This window comes from Hemiscyllium ocellatum, chromosome 4 (genome assembly GCF_020745735.1).
Source record: "Hemiscyllium ocellatum isolate sHemOce1 chromosome 4, sHemOce1.pat.X.cur, whole genome shotgun sequence".
Lineage (NCBI taxonomy): Eukaryota > Metazoa > Chordata > Chondrichthyes > Orectolobiformes > Hemiscylliidae > Hemiscyllium > Hemiscyllium ocellatum.
In genome coordinates, this window is record NC_083404.1 from 105487999 (window position 1) to 105504600 (window position 16602).

General features: G+C 41.2%; 1 protein-coding gene across 2 annotated transcripts in view; it reads left to right on the forward strand.

The window, feature by feature from the left end:
• Positions 1 to 3986: 3986 nt before the first annotated feature.
• nradd (neurotrophin receptor associated death domain) overlaps positions 3987 to 16602 on the forward strand; it is a 32411-nt gene continuing 19795 nt past the window's right edge. For both annotated transcript variants that reach the window (XM_060823723.1, XM_060823724.1), the window contains exons 1-2: positions 3987 to 4096; positions 4448 to 4580. In XM_060823723.1, coding sequence (XP_060679706.1) covers positions 4545 to 4580 — 36 coding nt within the window. In that variant the 5' untranslated portion in view covers positions 3987 to 4096; positions 4448 to 4544. The remainder of the gene's footprint in view (positions 4097 to 4447; positions 4581 to 16602) is intronic.

Sequence of the window (16602 nt, forward strand, 5' to 3'; positions counted from 1 at the left end):
TGCCTAAGAAGAACAGGGGCCTCACACAGTCAGTTGGACTCTGGATAGCAGAAGAGCTGGATAGTAAATGTACAGACTTGTATATAGGAAAAATAAATTTTGATGTCTGTATGTAAAGCAATGTAATGTGTGCACAAGAAGGGTATCCAAATAATTTTATGAATAAAGTATATTTTTGAAAATAAAAGAAAAACTGCAAGTTGCCCTTCAAGTAATTCACCATTCTCACTTGAAAATATATTGCCTTCACCATTGCCAGGTCAAAATCCTGGAATTCCCTCCCTAAAGGCATTGTAGATCTATCTCCATATTACATGTTCTGCAGCAGTTCAAGAAGAGAGCTTACCACTTCCAATGGCAACTGGGAATGGGCAATAAATGCTGGCCAGCCAGTGATGTTCAGCACCGCAAGTAAATAAAAATATGTATTCAATTAAAATAGTTCAAAATTTTAAAGAAATTAATTAGATCATCTTTCCAGAGAAAATAACTTAGTCTGCTTAATTTTTAGTAATAATTAGATTTTCTCATTTCAAGTCACAGAGCCATTGAGATGTACAGCACAGAAACAAACCCATCAGTCCAACTCATCCATGTTGGCCAGATGTCCTAATTTAATTAGTCGCATTTTACAGTACTTGGCCCATATTCCTCTAAACCCTTCTTAAACATTATCCACATTTTAAAAATTATGCTTTTTTTATAATATGGCGAATAAAATTGCGCAGTTTTTTAATGGACTAATTGAGTTTTCACTTGAATTTAACTATTTTACCCAAATTCTCTAGAAATGAACCTCAGAACTGCTCACTCTCTTGGTGACCTGATCAACCTGTATTGCTAAAAATAGTAATTTAGTGATCTGAGATTTTGATCAAAGATGAGAAATGTAAAATTGAGGCATTGCATAACCAAGAGCTACTGGTTAGTGAGCATAAGGAAGATACATGTAAAAGATATAGGCAGACAAGTTATAGATGAACTCATCTTTATAGAGGCTAGACCATGGAAGGCTGGACAAAAGTCAGTTAGTATACTGCATACCACAGTCAGAATCACAGCATACACTTCAACAAAGTATTTAATTGCCGTAAAACCCTTTCATCCTGAGGTTGTGAAAACCTGCCCACGAATACTTGTCTTTCTTGTTGTTTTACTCCCCCAGTCCAATACTGCTACAACTAATAAATAAGAGTTCATAAAAGTGAACGAAACAAAATTTCCATTGCACTGATGATGTTTCCTTCACAATTGTTTTCAATGAAGGTGAATTTATATTTTTGGAGATGTTTAGTCAATACAGGAAAATTAGTTACCTCTACACAAAGTTTACCTTACTTCTATTACAATAATTCTGTCTATAGCAGCACTGTCCAGTGGTAAAGTTACATTTGGGTAGAGTTTAAAGGATGCCAATGTCTTCAGACATGCAGTTTCTCTTAATGGACTAGTGCGGATAAAGGAGAGGGTGCATGTGTGAATACGCAAAGAGAGGAGGCAGGGTCATTATTGAATGGATGGATGAATGGAGGGGTCGCTTGACTTCCTATTGAGCATGTTGTTGAAGGTTCAGCAACCACAATATTTTATATTTATTTTTGTTTTGATTATATTATTAAATTAATGTAACACATCCTAAGGTTCTTGACAGGAATGTTATGTAAAAAGTAAAGGAACTGGACAACATGAGGAGATGTTAGGTCAGATGTCCACATTTTTGGACAAAGAGATGAATTTTAATGAGTGTCTCAAAGAAGCAATGTTATTTGAGATGGAGAGAGATAATTCTTGAACTTCGGATCTAAGGAACTGAAGATGCTGGCACTAAAGGAAAACTGTTAAAACTTAATAATGCTTATGGGAGTCAAAGTTTATCAGGAGTAGGTTGGAATGTGAAATTGGGGCCACACCTAGAGTAGCCGTGAAGAGTAGAACATATTGAGAACAAAGAAAATTTACAGCCCAGGAACAGGCCCATCAGCCCTTCAAGCCTGAGCCGATCCAAATGTACTGTCTAAACCTGTCGGTCAATTCCTAAGCATTTGTAACCCTCTGCTCCCCATCTACTCATGTATCTGTCCAGACGCATCTTAAATGAATCTACCATGCCTGCCTCTACTGTCTTTGCTGGCAACGCATTCCAAATGCCCACCACCATCTGTGTGAAGTACTTGCCGCATGTATCAGAGTATTGAGTGCAGGAGTTGGGAGGTCATGTTGCGCCTGTACAGGACATTGGTTATGCCACTGTTGGAATATTGCGTGCAATTCTGGTCTCCATCTTATCGGAAAGATGTTGTGAAACTTGAAAGGATTCAGAAAAGATTTATAAGGATGTTGCCAGGGTTGGAGGATTTGAGCTATATAGTGAGAGGCTGAACAGGCTGGGGCTGTTTTCCCTGGAGCATCGGAGGCTGAGTGGTGACTTTATAGAGGTTTACAAAATTATGAAGGGGATGGATAGGATAAATAGACAATAGAAATATGGGGTGGGGGAGTCCAGAATAGAGGGCATAGGTTAGGGTGAGAGGGGAAAGATAGTTGTTCTCCACTGGATCAGGGCTAGTTAGATCCCAATAGTATTCAGGTCCATATGCCTTGCTGCCCTTACCCAATATAAATCATATTGATTGCAATTTTTAAAATCAATATTGCCCCAAAATCCACAGCCTTTTCAGGAACAGAGGGTTCAGGATTTTCATGAGCCTTTCTATGAAAAGTTATTTCCTGATTTCACTCTTGAAGGGCCTGATACTAATTTTATAATAATGTTTGAACCTGGTTGAGTCACTGCTGGAAAATGCATTGATGTTGGACAAGAGGATAAATTGAGTTTGTTTGGAGTAATTGCCATAATAGACCTCATTCTATTGCCATTGCTTATGTCTGAGGTGACACAGGACAATCTAACCCTACCTAACATCATCATCCATTTTATCAAAAATTATTAAGAAATAGGTAATTAATGTGTTCCTTATCATTGATATTCATGTCCTCGGAAGAAATGTTAACATGTTCAGCACACATTGAACTGTACCCTGGAAAACGTTCCTCAGTAAATCCTAGACAGGGCTTGCAGAGGAAGAGAAAAAACAGTAAATTGAATGCAGAAGGTATTTAAATATTTGTTTAATTATGGTGAAGAAAATTTTTTTAAAATTATGCTTGGCACGGTTGGGAGAGCTCTCACGAGTACAAATCCAACTGTGAATCCAGAGATTTGTACACATAATCTAGGCTAACACATCAATGCTGCACTGAGGGTGTATTGCACTGTCAGAGCTGCTGCTTTTGGAAAAGACATTAACTTGATGCCCCATCTGCCCTCTCAGGAGAATGTAAAAGATCCCAATGCAGTATTTGATGTACAGAAGTGAGTGAAATCCCTCCTCCCCACAAATAAATCATTATTAAAGATTAACTGGTCTTTTATTTCTTCGGCTGTTGGCGGCATCTTGCCAAACACTAATTGGCGACAGTATTTCTCTACAGAATCTAAGCAGCTGCAATCTAGAAGTGAATTGTTGACAGAAAACATGAAAGAAGTTTATAAACGCTTGTCCTATCTTTTCCTTTCTTTTATATCCAGAAATACTTTTACACACAATTGAACATTTTTTCCATCACCAAATCACAATGGCATTTGTTTCAGCTATTAGTGGTGGTGTTAATTGTTCTACCCTATAATTTCACCCTCTGCCTAGCCGTCATGGTTAAAGGAACACACAGATCAGTTTGATATTGAATAGTTCAATATTTAACAGTTGAACATCTGAAAATGAGGTTCCTACGCGGTGTGGCTTTAAGAGTTGAAGTTCTGGTTAACAAAGTTATTATTTCCAGAGCAGTTTTGATACTGCAGCTCTCAGCCAATCAGAATGAAAGTATGTTCCCCCCCCCCCCCCAGCACCCCCCATCCCCGAACAGCACCACGTGGGGTTGAGTTTTTAACCCCCTCCCTCTCTGTGGTTTTTCTTCCATGAGAAAGCAATTGGAAACATTTCAGTCATTGAGGGAGAGAGACTGATACAGAGACAGACAGGCAGGCAGAACAGAGACACGAAAAAGGAAAGCAGGGAGGTCACAGAGGGTGAAGGTGAGTGCACTTGGTTCAGTCAGGGTGGGGGTTCAGTGCGGGGGGGGGGTAAGTTCTCTTCCTCTCCCTCTCTCTTACCCTCTCTGGGGCTGTGCCTTGCAATCTCAGCCTTTGGCTCCGCTCTGGTCGGTTCATTGAGCAGCTCCGAGCACCCAGGCTGGAGATCAGGGGCCGGGAGGGGGTGGGGGCTCAGATTTCCAACATCCGCGCTACTTTGCCTTTTATTTGAAGGAGCTGGAGGGTCCGGTCCCTGGACAAAGCCAGAGGCTCCGCCAGACTCCATTCCTGTAGTTCTTGTTATCCCGTTTTTCGTTACAGTCTTAAGTAACGAATCCTGTCTCTCATTCTCAGGCTGGTATTAGTTAGACAGAGAAATTTGCAAGTTTAAACTGAGCAACACTGAAATCTGAGTTGAATCCACCCAGACTGGAAACTGGCCAAGGGCAGGATGCGGTTCCTGTTTTGTCTGCTCTTCATCTCCCAGGTAAGCGGCTGTGTTAGACTGGAGTCACTGTACTGTTTTATCTTCATTATTTTTAATATTATGTTTAATACCTGAATCATCTGTTCGAATAACCTCCAGCTTCAAAAAAAAATAAAGCGCGCGGAGAGAAATAACAACAACTTGCATTATATAGAACCTGCAAAGCGCCTAGTAGTCAGTGAAGCACGTTTTTGCAGCGGCGTCATGTATTTTCAACGGGGCAACCAAACTCCCACAACCAAGCGGCAAGATACCACTAGCGGCTCCTCCCTCTGTCTAGGTGCTGGTTCAGAGAATTAATGTTGGTCGGGACACTAGGGAGAATAGTGTAGAAAACAAAGGCAACTCTGTTTATAATCCCGCATTTGGAACTCTGAGCGGGTATTCCTTGTCCGTGTCAACGAGAGTATTCTGCTGGGGAATTTTTGCTGGCATCCTGTACATTGAGTTGAGCCCCAGCGAAACCATACTCTGTATTGAATAATTCATTGAACTTAACGTTATGATGAAGGGCTTATGTCCGAATCATCGATTCTCCTGCTCCTCGGATTTTCCCTGACCTGCTGTGCTTTTCCAGTGCCACACTTGTCGATTTGAAATGAATGGGGAGTATTGTGCCTTTCCCTGAATTGCTGGTGGCTGGTTTGGTATAACTTGCTCAGACACGACAGAAGGCAGTCGAGAGTCGACTGCACTCGTGTGGGGCAGGAGTCATTTAGTCCAGACAGGGTAAAAATGGCAGATTTCCTTCTTTAAAGAACAGTACTGTAAATTCTTGGTTGCTTTTGTATGATAACTTCACAGTCACTTTCACAGATATCAATAGTTTTATTTAAACTGAATTCAAATTCTCATCTCCACAGTGAGATTGCATCCTCTAAAATATAAGTCCATATGTTTTGCATTACTAGCCCAGGCATCCAATTGATCTTAAATTCTCTGGAATCCATGTGTGATGTGTATATAAACTGCATTGGGTGCTAATCCTGGCTGGTTGTTGACTGACTCCCTCCAGTGGCAAGTACATATAAGTGAGGAAAGGAACTGGTTCCTTAATGATGGCTTCTGTGGTTGAATAGTCTGGACTCCATATATAGTATGTGTGGGAATAGACAGGCAGGAGGCTGGAAGAACACAGCATCAGGAGGTAGAGAATTCAATGTTTTGGGTGTAACCCTTTAAGGCTGGGGATGGGTGTAAGGGGTTGATAAAGAGGGTAGCAAAGATGGGGTGGTGAAGTGGGGGTGGGTGAAGACAGGCAGAGGGTACGACCCTGGTTGGTCAGTGGGGTGAATGAATCCAGTTGGCGGCAGGGAGGAATGGAACGGAAGGGGGAGAGACTATGAAGGGAGTCGGGGATGGGAAGGGAGGTTATTCGAAATGGCAGAACTCAATGCTGGCTGTCCAGGAGGAAGATGATGTGTTGTTCCTTCAATTTGCAATTTGGCTCATTATGGCAATGGAGGAGGCCGAGGATGGTCATGTCAGCAAGGGAATTAAAATGGGCAGTGACTGGGACGTCCGGTTGGCTCCTGTGGGCCCAGCTGAGATGCTCCATGAACTGTTTCCTAAGTTTACATTTTAATTCCCTTTCCCACTTCCTTTCTGACATGTATCTCAGTTCGGCCGTAGGGGCTGACTGGACCTCCCAGTCACCGCCCATTATAATTCTCCTTCCAAGATGACCATCTTTGGCCTCCTCCATTGCCACAATGAACCAAATCACAATTTGGAGGAACAACACCACATCTTCCACCAGAGCAGCCTGCAGCCTGGAGGACTCAACATTGAGTTCTCCAATTTCAAATAACCTCCCTTCCAGTCCTCCAACTCCCTTCCCAGCCCCTTGCGCTGCCTTACACTCCTCCCTGCCACCAACCAGATTCATTCTTCCCATTGACCAACCAGGTTGTACTCTCTACCTGTCTTCACCTCTCCTCACTTCAGCACCCTGCCCCTGCCATCCCCTTTATCTGCAGCTCCCCCTACATCCACCCCAAGTCCAGAAGAAGAGCTACACCCAAAACACTGCCTTCTCCACTTTGTGATGCTGCCTGGCTTGCTGAGTACTTCCAGCCTCCTACCTGTCTACTTTGGATTCCAGCATCTGCAGTTTTTCTGGCTCCTAGCCCAGTATGGAGAGGAAGCACAGGTGCTTGTTTCTTGTGTAATTCAGTCTCTGGAAGATCTTGACCCCATTAGGGGAGAAAACGTATTGGGAGAGGTGGGGATCTAGAATATAAAATCTTTTGAGAGACAATGACTCTTTTATTTCTTTGAGCTTGCATGAAATGGGTTGATGATTCTTTTTGTAGAAATTATTTTTCATTCATTATTATTTTCTGTGTATGTAATACTTTGAGTTTTTTCATAAGTGGTCAAGTTCTGCATTGGATTATGAGATTCCTAAGCAGCTAACATACACTCTTTTCTTGGTCAGTGCAATAGAACCCCAGTGAAGTTCAAACCTCTGTTTCCCAGTCTCTTGTCTATTGCTATTATTTAGTTCCCTCATTGTGCTGACTGTTCCAAGATGTGGTTCCATAGGTACCCTCTGACACTTTGTCTGGGTGTCAGTTCTTCATGTTACAGTCTAGTCAGTCTGTGTGTGCAGTCAGCTTCAGGTTTGATCCAGGTTCTTAGTGTGTACACACACACACCCACACATTTGATTGACTGCAGAGGACTTCTGCACGGGGGCAGGTGGGGAGTGTCTTTCAGTTAAAATTAGGTCTGGTCGGTGGAGGGAATTTCCTTTGGTTGACACTTGTTCTTTAACCATTATCGCTAAAACAGACTTGCCTTCCATTTATCATGTTTCCTTTGTGGGAGCTTGCTGTGTGTACGTTGCCTGCTATTTTCCTGCAGTATGCTGGCAAGCACTTTCTGCTGTGAAAACTGCTAAATAAGTACAAGTCTTATTTCGTCAATGGCCAGAGGTTAAACTATTGTCTCTTTGCAGGGTTCTTGAATGGAGCTTTATCAAGGAGACAGTTGAAAGTAGTGAATTGATTCAAGTGCTAGAGTGAAATTAGTTTTCACCAATCATTCTAAACAAGTCCTAGTCAGTTTGAAAGCTCCCTTGCAGTCAAAGAGCAACTTTCATCCTCTTAAGTTTGACTCCAGGTTATTCCTGATGAAGGGCTCATGCCCGAAACGTCGAATTTCCTGTTCCTTGGATGCTGCCTGACCTGCTGCGCTTTTCCAGCAACACATTTTCAGCTCCAGGTTATGACACTTACTTGCTCATTCAACATGCCTTGCTATTTTTCCCTGTCAAGGAAATATCTGGTTCCCTTAGTTCAGAAGCTCATTCTACCATCGAGACCACTTTGAAGTAGACCATTATAATTCACTGTATGAGATTTGGTGTTTTATTTGGGACGGTTTAATTGAGACTGCATTTTCAGAGTCAAATTTTCTTGTTTGTGGTTCCCTCTCTCCATCTACCTGGGTCTGAATGACTTTTTTTGTTAAATCATTGGCAAGGGATCAGCATACAAGTTTTTCCTGATGTTTTGCTGCCACCACTTCTATCCTTGCCCCCCGGCCGTTTCCCCCACCCCTCTCCCAACCCCCCCGCCACCCCCACCCGTCCTCTTTCCCCACCCCCCAAAAAAAAAAGCTTGAGGGCAGAAGTCAGTGGTTATGATGAATTTGTTGCCTTGCCTGACATAAGCAAAACTGAAAGCAGACTGGGCAACCAATCCTTGGCTCTTTCCAGCATCAGTTGGAGTCTTTGCCCATGGCTGAATGTTAACCTAGAAGCAACTTTGATCTGAAGTATGCCTGGTCTCTCTATTCATGCCCTGTTAAGAGCAGTTTCAACTCTTCACTCTGCAACTGAAACCCACGCAGACCAAGAATTTCAAGGCCACTGGTTTTTAAAACCATGACTGATTGTTTTGCTTAACAGAATGTGCTGTGTTGATGCTTAATATTTTCTATACTGCCGCAGGGCCCCAGTCAAAGGGTCATATTAATTCCTGGAAAAACATTTGTACTCCACCCACTGCCTCCACGACCCTGTTAGATAATTTTTGTTATTTGTTTCGAGATGAAATAGAAGTTGTTGCTAAGATTGGAATTTCTTGCGCAACAAGAGTTGTGCTTGTGGTAGTGGGTTGAAGTGAACTTTTTTGGGTTGTCTGATACAACTGAGTGTCTTAATAGGAGAGAGTGAGGACTGGAGATCAGGGTTGAGAGTGGGGCACTGGAAAAGCGCAGCAGGTCAGGCAGCATCTGAGGAGCAGGAGAATTGACGTTTTGGGCAAGAACCCTTCAGGAATGAGGCTTGTGGGACTGGTGGGGGAAGGTAATTGAGACTGTGATAGGGAGATGGAGGTGGGGGTAATGGTGATAGGATGGATAGGTGGGAAGGAAGATGGACAGGTCATGAGGGCGGTGCTGAGTTGGAAGTTTGGAAGTGAGATAAGGTGGGGGGTGGGGAAATGAGGAAACTAGTGAAATCCACAGCATCTTCTCCCCACCAGTGGTGTAGGCCAAGGGGATAGCAAGTGGCATATTTGGTACTTGAAGGAATTCTCCACTAGCAACAGGAAGATTGTGGTCAGTGCTGAGCCAGTTTACAGCTTCAAAGCTTAATATACCCTCCTGGCAGGGAGGAGGGCTAAGGGTCATAAAAACAACAGTACAAATTAAACTGGACGAATGGTATGCAGGCCATGATATTTCCTGAGATATTGGAAATTAGGACATAGCCTGTCAGGAAAGATTCTACTGATGTAGGATGTGAGCTGTTTTGTATTAGAAAATGCTGACTTTTGGGATCCCGGTAGGAATTGTGGAGTTTCAAAAAGATTTGGCGGCTATATCTACATGTCATTATAAGGTCATTCTTTGGTACCAAAGGTATACAAGATAACTGGTGAGTTGGTTTTAATGTGGATGTACTATGAAAGGAAAACAGTGGTGCTTCCATCACAGAAACGTCAGTCACATGCAATGTACTACTTTTAGCTTGGGCCATCCCATATCAGAAAGGATACTGTCTATCAGTCTTGGGAAAAGTGAAATACAGCTTTGCTGGATCTGAAAAGGTTAAATTATGAGGAATGATTGCACAAGCTTATTTAGACAATTAGAGGGTTGAGGACCGATAGAAGCATAACAAATAGGAGTGGGAAAATAGGCCATTCGACCCTTCTAGCCTGCTCTGCCATTCATCAACATGATTGTGGCTGATCTTCCAACTCAGTACCTTATTCCTGCTTTCTCCCTGAACACTGAGATCCCTTAGCCCTAAGAACTATATCTAATTCCTCCTTGAAAACATTCAATGCTTTGATCTTAATCCCTTTCTGTGGCAGATAATTCCACAGGTTCAACAATCTGGTGAAGAAATTTTCTCCTACCTCAATCCTAAATGGCTTACACTGTATCCATAGATTCTAACCCCATAGATTGATTCTGGACTTCCCTGTCACTGTGCATATGCATCCTGTGTTCACACTGCAAAATTCTATAGTTATAGGTTTCTAACCTGTCAGTCCTGCCATCCCAGGCATCAGTCTGGTAAATCTTAATTGCATTCCCTCAATAGCCAGAATATCCTTCCTCCAGTAGGAAGACTGAAACTTTGTACTATTACAAGTATGGTTTCGTCAGTGCTCTGTATAATTGCAGCAAGACATCCCTGTTCTGTGCTTTGATCGTCTTCAAAGTTTGTGAAAAGATTTGTAGCTCGGGTGCTCGTTGAGGTTCTGTTCACTGAGCTGGGAGTTTTTGTTGCAAACGTTTCGTCCCCTTTCTAGGTGACATCCTCAGTGCTTGGGAGCCTCCTGTGAAGCCTTTACAGGAGGCTCCCAAGCACTGAGGATGTCACCTAGAAAGGGGACGAAACGTTTGCAACAAAAACTTTGATTGTCTTGCTATGAAGGCCAACATAACCATTTGATTTCTTCACTTGCACCTGCATGCTTACTTTTAGCAATAGATCTCGTTGCATCTCCACTTTCCCAGTCTTATTGCCATTCAGATAATATTCTGCCTTCCCATTTTTGCTAGTAAAGTGAATAGCATTTGCCCATTCACTCAACTTATCCAAATTGCACTGAAGCATTGTTGTGTGCCCTTGTTACAGTTCGCCCTCCCACCCAGCTTTGTCCTAAAATGTTAACTGAGATACTTAAAATGATAAAAAATAGGTACAAAGAAATCACTGTTGCAGTGAGTAAATCCAGAGAAACAGTTTGTCATGTTGAATTTGAGCCAGGCTGTTCAGTTTTGAAATCATTACAAAGGCGACATAGCACAGAACCAGATCACCCAGTTCAAGTTGACTTTTCTATTCCACTCGAGCCTCCTCTCATCTTTACACATCTAACTATATCAGCATTTTTCCCTTCTCCCTCATGTGCTTGTCTAATTTCTTAGTGCATCAGTGCTACATTTTCACCATTCGCTGTGGCAACGAGTTCCATATTCTCATCACACTGGGTAAACTTCCCTAATTCCCCGTTTGATTGTTTTGGTGATTTTTCTCTATTGATGGCATTTAAGTTTGTTCATTGCCATAACTGGAAACTTTTTATCTGTTATCAAAACCGTTTTACATGTTTAAAGATGTTGTAAATAAATCTTGGTGGTGCTTTTTCAAAAAAAAACTTGATTCATCTGTTTATCCTCATGATGGATATATCCTGCATTTCTGTTAATGCATTTGTAGATCTTTCCTTCTCCTGTTCCAACATATCTTTTTTTGTTTTTATAGTATGGTAGTAAGAATCATATTTGGTGCTTCAGGTGCAATCTAATCAAAGTTGTATTAAACTCGTACAAACTTTACTTTCAATACTTGAAATGTAGTGATTGGTTTGCCTTGCCCCTGCTGACTTGTGTTGTTCCTTTTAGTGGTTTGGGTATTTGCACTCTTAGGTTCCTTTGCTTGCCTTATGAAAAATTTCATTTTTCTTGCCAAAATGTATTACCTTATTTCTATGTTGAAATTAATTTGCCAATCAAATAACAATTTTGCATATTTATCTCCTCAGCAGTATCGATTATCTCCACCCCACAATTTGATCTTGTCTCCAATTTTAGAATTTGTGATTTTTTTTAAGAGTACTTACAGTGTGGAAACAGGCCCTTCGGCCCAACAAGTCCACACTGACCCGCCGAAGCGCAACCCACCCAGACCCATTCCCCTACATTTACCTCTTCACCTAACACTACAGGCAATTTAGCATGGCCAATTCACCTATCCTTCACATTTTTGGACTGTGGGAGGAAACCAGAGCACCCGGAGGAAACCCACGCAGACACAGGGAGAACGTGCAAACTCCACGCAGAGAGTCACCTGGGGCAGGAATTGAACCCGGGTCTCTGGCGCTGTGAGGCAGCAGTGCTAACCACTGTGCCACCCACTTTTTGCCTTCAGTTGAAATAATTTTCACAAAGTATAAACAACTGTACTCCAAGCACTGATCTATCTGGAATACCACTTACTGTCATCTTCCTCTTTTTGAATAAATATCATTTGTCCTCCTTGACAGTTTTCTGACTTGTAGCAAAATGTCTAAGCAGATTTCCTGTCCTCTGATGTTTATTCATTTAGTCTAATTTTTGGTAAATTATCTAGATTTTCATAAAACTTTCAATTAACTTACATTCACTGTTATCTTCATCTATTGTTATCTTGTCAACAAAACGCAATGAGGCTGAGTAAACAAAATTTTGTCCGGTTGAAATCCATGAAGATGCTGTCTATTTCTGTGCACAGCGATGTGAGGGTTTCCAAGAGGCTGCAGAAAAGTTTTAAAAGACAAATTCTGGAGTTCCAGGATTTAATTTATATGGGATTGAATCCTTTTCGTTTGAGACTTGACCAAGGTGCATAAAATTACAAGGTGCATAAATTCATAAGAACCCAGAATGAGCAGACAGAAATTGCTGTCATATGAGGGAGGGAAATCTGCCTTTACCTGGCCAAGCCTATGTGGTTGAGTTTTAACTCCCTCTGAAATGGCATGTCAAGCCACCCCTTTGAGTTCTGTAGTGATTTGAGACCAGAGTAAAACCAGACTGACCCCAGCATGACTCAGGCATTGAAAGCAGCAAAGGCAGCCTCTGCTGAGTCAACCTTGAAAAGTTGCCCTCAATCAGGACTTGTACCAAAATTGGGGAACTCATTCCAAAGATGGCTTAGTCATACTTGCTGGCTGTTACGATGATTCAATTTTCTAGACTTGTCCATTGCTATCCCTGATTCAACCTGTCCCACAGGCATGACAGACCCAGCAGAGGTGGCTGCGCAACCTATATGTGGGACGTGGACCTGGGAGCTCTCTGTACACTCCCTCTGGGGGCCCCAGTTTCATGGTGTCAGGTTAAATATGGGGAAGAAACCAACTGGTGCTTAGCATTACTGTACCCCAGTCCTGTCCCAATCATGTTGAAGAAGCCCTGAAGGTGATAAGGGCACAGAAGATGGGAGATTTGTGTCTGTCACCATGACTTGTTCTGAAGGAGTTAATATTTATGTTACATGCTCCACCCGTCTTACTGATAAATCCACCAACAGACTGTGACAAGGAATTCTACTTGAACTTTTGGAGGGAGTAGGTGTAAAGCTCACTACAGTCCTAGAGATGAAGAATGACCAAGTATATTGCTGTCATATAATAAACGTACGACTTCTCTAAGAAGAGTGCAACTTCTGTTGACATTATAATCTACAGTGATATATCCTCGACTACTAATCACTAGCTTTGTCTTCAGCTTATTAAAGACGAAGGAGGATTGTAATGATGAACTACCTCCCATCCCTTTGTAACATCTATAAATTTGTAGATATTGTATTAATGCTTTAGCTGAGGGAACTAAATGTATCTTGTGAATAGGGGTCATAGCACTGATTCCTGGTGAACCCCACTAGTCACTGCATGCCATTTGGAAAAAGACCATTTATTCCTACTATTTCCTGTCTGTCCACCTGTTCCCTTCCAATTCTATATGCTATCCTCAATCCCATGCATTTTAATTTTACATGCTGAACTCTTTTTGTTTTAAAGAAACTTCTAAATATCTAAATAAATCACATCCACTGGCTCCCTTTCATTAGCTCCACAAGTTATGTTCTCAAGGACTTCCACTGGAATTATCAAATGTGATTTCCCTTTCGATAAATTGGTGCTGACTGTTTGATCCTGCTGCTGTTTTCCAAATGCTCAGCTATCAACTCTTTTTTTTAATATGTATATAAAATGGACACTAGCATATTCCCCACTACTGATATCAAACTGACTGGTTGATTAATTCCCAGTTTTCTGCTTTGCTTAATTTCTTAAATGGAGTTTATATTATCTACCCTCCCATTTGTAGAAAGTATTCTAGAATCTATAGAATCTTGGAAGATGTACCAATGTATCCAGTATTTCTAGGGCTACTTTCTTAAGTGCTCTGGGATATAGATCATCAGAGCCGAGAGATTGTTCCGCCCTCAATCCTATCAATTTGCCTAAACACATTTCCATACAAATACAGGTTATATTCAGCACCTCTCTCTCTAAATGTTCAGTTTCCCACATTTCTGAAGTGTTATTTATGCCCTCCTCTGTGAACACAGAAATGAAGTATGTATTTAGTTAGTCGATCACTCCTTTGATCCCAGTTATAAATTCCCGTGTTTCTGAAAAGGACCTAAATTTGTCTTCACTAATTCCATTCGCAGATCTATTGACATTTTTACAATCAGTTTTTATGTTCCCTGCAAGCTTAATTTGGTATTCTTTTTGCCCCTTTTTTAAATCAATCCCTTTGTCCTACATAAAGGTAAAAGCAAATTACTACAGATACTGGAATCTGAAACCAAAAGACAAAATGCTGGAAAAGCTCAGCAGGTCTGGCAGCATCTGTAAGGAGAGAAAAGAGCTGATGTTTCGAGTCTAACTGACAAAGCTTTGACAAAGGGTCAGTTAGACTCGAAGCATCAGCTCTTTTCTCTCCTTACAGATGCTGCCAGACCTGCTGAGCTTTTCCAGCATTTCCTCCTTTGTCCTACATTGCTGAATTCAAATTGCTTCCACTCCTCAGGTATGTTTATTTTTCAACCCTGACTGTAACCCGTAACCCCTTCCTTGGATCTAATACTATTTCTAATTTCACTTGTAAGCCATGGTTTGGCTTCTTTTTCCTGTTTTTTACTTTTGCACCAGACAGGAATAAACAATTGTTGCAGTTTGCCCATGAACTGTTTGTTGCCATTTCCTTTTCGCCATCATCCCTTTTAAGTGATGTTCCTTAATTCAAAACACAGTTTGACAAATATAATCCCATCTATCCCAATGCCATCATTGTGTAGTACTCAAACATCAGAGAATGTTCACTTCTCAATCACATCTATAGGTGTAACATAACCTTTTTAAAAAAATTCGCGGTCTTGAAAGTTTGGTAACTCTTCCTTGGTTGTCACATAACCAAGCTTAGACATTCTCAGCTCCAAATAATGCCTTCAAACCAAATTCTTCTGGACTGGAATTCTCAACTTTCCAAGCTGTGGGTATTTCCTCTTGATGAAAACAAAAATTCCTGATCCTTTTCAGAGGAAAATGAATCTTCTGTATGCTGTGGCTTATAAAAAGCACCTAATCCAAACAAATCCGTGTTATCACTTTTGGGACTCCCTCTCTCATACTGGGTTAAGCAAAATCATTCCCCCAGAAATACCGATAAGTTAAGCATTAAAACCCCCCCCCGTCACAAACCAATATCCCCATGCCATTAGTTAAAAAATCAAAATAACCACACACAATTATCATGTTACCGCCATTATTTCTGTAATGTTGCAAATGATATTATTCTGTCCGTCAAGTGTTTCCTTGCACACCTTTTTAAATTTGGAATATTTTGTACTTTTTTCTCTTTGGTGTTCTTTTCTGGGGTCTTGCTTGCAGTCCATGTCTATACTTGGTCTGTGTCACTTTTTATTATCCTCACTTTTTATTTCCTAGTCTTGAATCATCCATGGTGATTGATGTTTAGCTTTGCCTGTTTCTCAACAGGATATGTTTTTCTTGGACAATGAAAATTGTTGTAAGTGTTTCACATTTTGTTGCACTACATTGTTTGCCAATATTATCCATTTTATGTTCAAGATCTATTCTCAGCCCCTTAACACATGAATGCTATTTCTGTCTTGCTGATGGCCAAGTCATTTTGGATGCTATTATCTATTGAATTCAGCTACTCTACCTCTCTTTCCTTTTTTTAATCTCTTCTAAATATGCTACACCCTGCAGTATTTCACTCCTAGTTCTGACTGTTCTGCAGCCACATCACTCTAATCCCAACTGTCTGGTTCTTCATAGCATATTATTGCCTCCAGTTCTCTGTTTTATTGCAGACTGTCCATCATTCTGCAGACAGTATAAATTAGGAAGCCATTTTCACATAAATGATGTTTAAAATGTAGAACTCTGTCTGGCTGAAGTCTGCGAATGCCAGATGTGTTTGGAGCTTTTGGGATGGAGGCTAGTAGATAAGGAATACAGAAGAAAGGTAGGAAGATGAAGTTTGGATACTAATGAGACCATGGAATGGCAGAAGCGACTGACTAAACAGCCGAGACCTGCTTTGACGTTCCACTTTGTTCCTCTATGCTAATGTGTCTTCAGAATTGTTGAGCTTGATCAAATCTATGTTTTGGATAGATGAAGCTGGCTCCTAGAATCCTTTCTGGATGGTGGAGCTTGTTCAGTCATGATTCTGATGAAGATGACTGCCTGTAACCAAACACTAAACTGATTTGGGTGAAGCATTGTGCATCATCACGTGCACCCCATGTGCTGTAAGATAGTATTTGTGTTACGTCAGCATTGTTCTTCAGGATTTTTCACCATTTGTTTTCTATTAGTTATACTCTCTTAGACAATTGAGTTCTTCATACTATTAGGCTGTGTAGCTCTTCGTACTTTCTTTCCATGTTCCCTGATTTTAAGAGAAAATGCCTCTACCAAACAATAAAGTAGAATGGTGCTGTTCTGGTTTTTCCACAGCAGCACAT